Here is a 4,720-nt window from a genome sequence, read left to right on the forward strand (position 1 = left end):
AGTGGTACAGTCACCCACCCTGGTGATCTTGCTAGGGTCAGCTGATCCCAGCAGCCTTTCCTGCCCAAGTGCAGGGGGGCTGGACCCAATGATCTGTAAGGTCTTTTCCAGCCCCTAACATCTGTGAAACCCTGATTGTAACACACAACCTCACACCCTAACCTGCCACAGGTAAAGCAGGGGATCCACAGTGACCAAAGTCTTATTGCTGGAAAAGAGGTTAAAATACACTGGAGATCCCATGTAGAGACCATGCTCCCTGCTACAGAGGAAGATAAAAAAAAAAACAAAACCACAATTCATATCAGTCTGACAATGGGGAAAATTCCTTCTTGACCCCAAACACAGCATTGGTCTGACAGATGAGATCCCTTGGCCAGGAACCTCCCGCTTTGGTCCCAACAGGAGTATTGGCACAGCCATCAAAATCCCCAGCCTTGGCTGTAGCCAACACCTGATGCCTCCTGAAGAATGCTTAAAAACACCCGACACATGTAGCAGGAGGAAGGGAAAAAATTCCCTCTTGAACCCACGTAGCAACCAGCAAAGCCCAGAAGCCTAGAAAATCCTCATAGTAGAACATAAGCCTTGATATGCCTAGGCCAGTGTCTGTCCAACCTTGAACACCTCCAGTGACAGAGTCCACAGCTTCCCTGGGTGTCTGTTCCACTTTCTCCATGCTCTAGCAGTGAGCGAGTTTTTCCTAACAAGATTGGGTTGCCCTGCTCCCTTGTCAGGAGTGGGCTGATCATAAGGTGGCAAGGTTGGACAGGGTGCTGTTGCATGGTTTTTGGTGCTGCTCGCAGGCAGGACTGGGCAGGAACCTGGCAGCAGCAAGTGCCTTTATGATTGAAGCTACTACATGTGGGCTAAATGTGGAAGGGGTCATGGGTAGGCTGAATTTATCTGCAGGTTTTGGCTGTTCTGCGTGAACATTAGGCTTGAAGGTGCACTGCTGAACTGCCTGCCCCAGTCTTATTTAACTCTGTCCGAGCCCCTGCATTTCATTCATCCTTGCAGCATCTGTGAGAGCTCCATAAGGATTATCTCCGTTTTGCAGATTAGGAATTTTGGTACAAGAGAGGATACGAAACTTGCCTAAAGTTCCACAGGGGGTCTGAAGAACACTTGTTTTCTGTACCTGGAGTCCAGTGTCCTGTGCACCAGACAATTTCCCACCCCCTCTACTCTGGTCTGAGGCACATAGATAAATGCCTGATGAAATGGCATACCTGTACTGTTTCTGAAAGGTCTTTTGCCCTTCTTCAGACATTCCAGCTGCAGCTCCTGTCTCCTAGCAGCAGTGTCATCCCAGCATTTAACTCGGGGACCATCACACAAGTCATCAAAGTCCTGAACCCACAGAAGGTGAGCAGAATTGGCAGAAGGAATTCCTTATGTGTGTTTGAGCATCTGTGGTGTCTGGTATTGACTGATTTGTAGCAGAGTTCTGTTTTTTTTTCCCTCTGGGTGGAACAGGTTGGCTGGTGATGGGGAGTTGCAGGTACTATGGTTACGGTGAGGAAAAGGCTTGGAGGGAAAAAAAGTCCAGTGGCCCATCCACTGATTCAGTAATGGTAAAAAGAACAGGGGTCTCTTCCCCAGCAGCCTTGTTAATAAAGCATCTACACATGGAACTTATTTAAGGGTGGTCCGCATGGGAAGGAAATGAGCGTTGGCTTCGTGCAGTTTGTGTAAAGCAGGCCTGAATACAGGGCATCGTTTTCACATCAACTTTGCCAAAACTGGTTGTCTCTCCTGTTTGCTGGAGCATTTTTGTAGTCTCTGATGTACTTTTGGAATTTTCTTTTCATTTTTCTGTCTCAGGTCAGGACAGCTGTTCTCTGAAGTGGCCAGAGTGTTTAGGTCCAATAAAGAAACAAATTAAGCAGTTTTAAAGTTTGAGTAAAGATCCCTACCCCTCTTGGCTGCTATGACCTTGGTCTCTTGTGATAAAATTATGTTAATTCAGTAGTGCCTCATGAAGGCTTCCAGAATAGTTGACACTAAAAAATTCCTTCATGTGGAGAACAAGCCACCCTTTCTTTTTTTTTTTTTTTTTTTAGACAAAACCCCAACTTCCTGAGGACCTTAGAGCTACCCTAGAGCAGCAAAGTCTTGAGGCTTGGTACACTAGGTCCCAGGATGGTGCATTGGGCAGGAGGGAGGGCAGTTGAGGGTTTCTCAGGGGCTCCAAGATCAGGAAGTGACTTCCTGTTTGAGAAGAGCAGGTGATACCAACCCCCCGGAGTGGGGCCTGGCAGAGGGAGGCTTGTGCCTGAAGCAAACACCCTATAATAGGTGTGCCTGCTGGCAGGACAGGTGGGGCTAACACCATGTCCATGCCTCCTACAGAAACGATAGATCATGTGTACAGGAGAAGGGGAAATTCAGTTGGGAGCATGGGGTGGCAGAGCTGATCTCTTTTTCTCTCTCCTTCTGCAGCAACAGCTCCGTATGAGGATCAAGTTGACATATAATCACAAGGGCTCTGCGATGCAGGATCTAGCCGAAGTCAACAACTTCCCCCCACAGTCCTGGCAGTGAGGCTCTGGCGTCGTCCTTACTCTCACCCCACCCAATCAAAGGAACTCTGGGAAGAAGGTTGTGATCCCTGGCAATCCCCCACACTGCACCGTGGGCACGGGGAGCAGAGAGACCTGCTGATGTGGAGGGGTTTCCCTGATCGACTCTGAAGCATATCTGCTAAGACTAATCTCCTCCCCTCCACTGATGAGGCTGGCTGCTTGTGGGGGCTACTCTGCACTCCCTCACACATGCATTCACAGCCGGAAACAACATTCCCCTTCTCCCCCACAAAAACACAGCCTGTTTCGGAAGAGAGGACTGGAATTCCTTGCAGGGAAGCTCTCCCCTTCTCTCTCTCTCTCTCTCTCTCTCTCTCTCTCTCTCTCTGCAGTGAGTGAGCAGCTTCCCCTTCTTTCTGCTGCCTTCTCTCTGTGGGGTGGGTGAGGTGCATTTTGATTCATCACTAGCTGGGTAGACATCTTCAGGCACTTTCATCTGGGGTTCAGGTTGGAAACTCATCCAGAGGGTGTTAGGGAGCCATGCCTTTTTCTTTCATATCCCCTGTGCTGGAGGAGGCTGTCCACTCTTTGTGGCCTATTCTGTGCATTGCTGTATACACACACAAACTTTAGTTGTATGATGATACCAAGGGCAAGTCACACCTTGGAAGTCCATCTGCAAAGCTGGGACTGCAGGAAGAGCGGTGCAGGTGAGAGATGAGCAGACGGTTGTAGTGCTGGAACTGAAAAAAAGCCCTGGCGCACTTGGGTTTTCTTTGCTTTCCACCGTCGGCTGCAGCTCTGCAAACTTGCGCAGGTGTTTCTGTAGCTGCTTCCTTGGAAAGCTTCACTATGGATGAGAGACTCTGAGCTCCACCCTTGGCTGACCCATCCCACACCCAAAGTTTCAGAACTTACTGTCCAGTCCTGTGGCTGTTGGCTGTGGTAGGTGGGTAGAAAAGGGATGTCGAGCTCTATCGCCCTTAAAGAAAAGGCCTTGCTGCCTGCTGGAAGACTCATCATAGACTACACTGCAAAGTCCCTATTTCCCAGCTACTTCAGATCCTTCCCTCCTTTAATTTCCAGAGCCTGTTAGACCCCTGGATTCCATTTGAGTTCGTTCTGACTGGGACATTTGTGTTGTATCTGTAACATTGGCACTGAAATAAAGACCATGCAGTTTAAAGAGACCTTTTCCCACTTTGTACTTAATTGCTCCTTTGCTTCCCTCAAAGTATCTGTCCCATGTTTGTCTTCAAACAGAGTAATTAAACAAGCTGTTCTTCATGTGGAAGCCTGTCTCTTGAGCAAGTGGGTCCAAAGGCCTGAGGTCTGGTGCCCTTCTAAGTCCTGGGATATTCTTGCTTTCTCGAGAAGAGCTGTATGTTGCTGCACCACACCCAGAGCGTGATGCCATTTGGCTGCCTGTTCCATGAGCCCTGCTGGAGACCAAGACTGGAAGCCAGAGGAGATGGGGGCACTTGGTGGCTCGCACCCTCCAGGAGCAGGGGAAGGGAGGGGCACACTTTGGATCTTCATCCCTTGAGCATGCTCAACGTGCCAGCAGGCTCATCTCCAGCCCTGATGCTTCTCTGAAGGAAACGAACTGCAAACCTGCGCTATTTCTCCTAGGCCCTGCCAGCTGCTTGGAATGGTTCCCCTCTGCCTGTGCAAGTGCTTCAAGAGCCGGTTGGCTGTCTCCAGAAGAGTAGCACAGCAGCAGTGGCACTGCATGAGTAGGGAGCACTAGGGCTCGGGAAACGGCTGTCACCATTTTGTTCGGACTGCTGGTCTTAGCATGCCAGAAAATACAGCATAAACCTGGTGCTGGGTCCCTGCGGGCCCCTGCCTGCCTGCCTGCCTGCCTGCCTGCCTGCTCATGTGGAGGGCTCAGCCCCAGCCCTGCAGCTCAGAGGAGAATCCCTGCTGTAGAGCTTGGCTGGAGCACTGACGGGGTGGGGAACAGCTGGCCCAGGCAGTTGCTGCAGCAGTGGAAACACCGTAGCAACTACCACAGGCATCCGAGGCCAGGTCGTGCAGACAGCCTGTGCCTGGCCCAGCTCGATGCCAGCTCCTGCCTCTGGCCTTACTACAGGCCGGGTGCAGCCTTCCCGGCCTCTTTTTTTGCTGCTCCGCGCGTGGGGCTCCTCCGCTGCCTGCCCCCTTCCCTGGAAGAGCAGTGGTGCTGGCGC

At 50.9% G+C, this 4,720-nt stretch overlaps 1 protein-coding gene across 2 annotated transcripts in view; it reads left to right on the forward strand.

Annotated features, from left to right (window-relative positions):
* AP1G1 (adaptor related protein complex 1 gamma 1 subunit) overlaps positions 1-3,718 on the forward strand; it is a 34,189-nt gene extending 30,471 nt beyond the window's left edge. For both annotated transcript variants that reach the window (XM_019536097.1, XM_019536098.1), the window contains 2 exons: positions 1,270-1,368; positions 2,446-3,718. In XM_019536097.1, the coding sequence (XP_019391642.1) occupies positions 1,270-1,368; positions 2,446-2,547 (201 nt within the window). In that variant the 3' untranslated portion in view covers positions 2,548-3,718. The remainder of the gene's footprint in view (positions 1-1,269; positions 1,369-2,445) is intronic.
* Positions 3,719-4,720: the final 1,002 nt, after the last annotated feature.

The sequence above is a fragment of the Crocodylus porosus genome, unplaced genomic scaffold (assembly GCF_001723895.1).
Source record: "Crocodylus porosus isolate Cpor-Errol unplaced genomic scaffold, CroPor_comp1, whole genome shotgun sequence".
Lineage (NCBI taxonomy): Eukaryota > Metazoa > Chordata > Crocodylia > Crocodylidae > Crocodylus > Crocodylus porosus.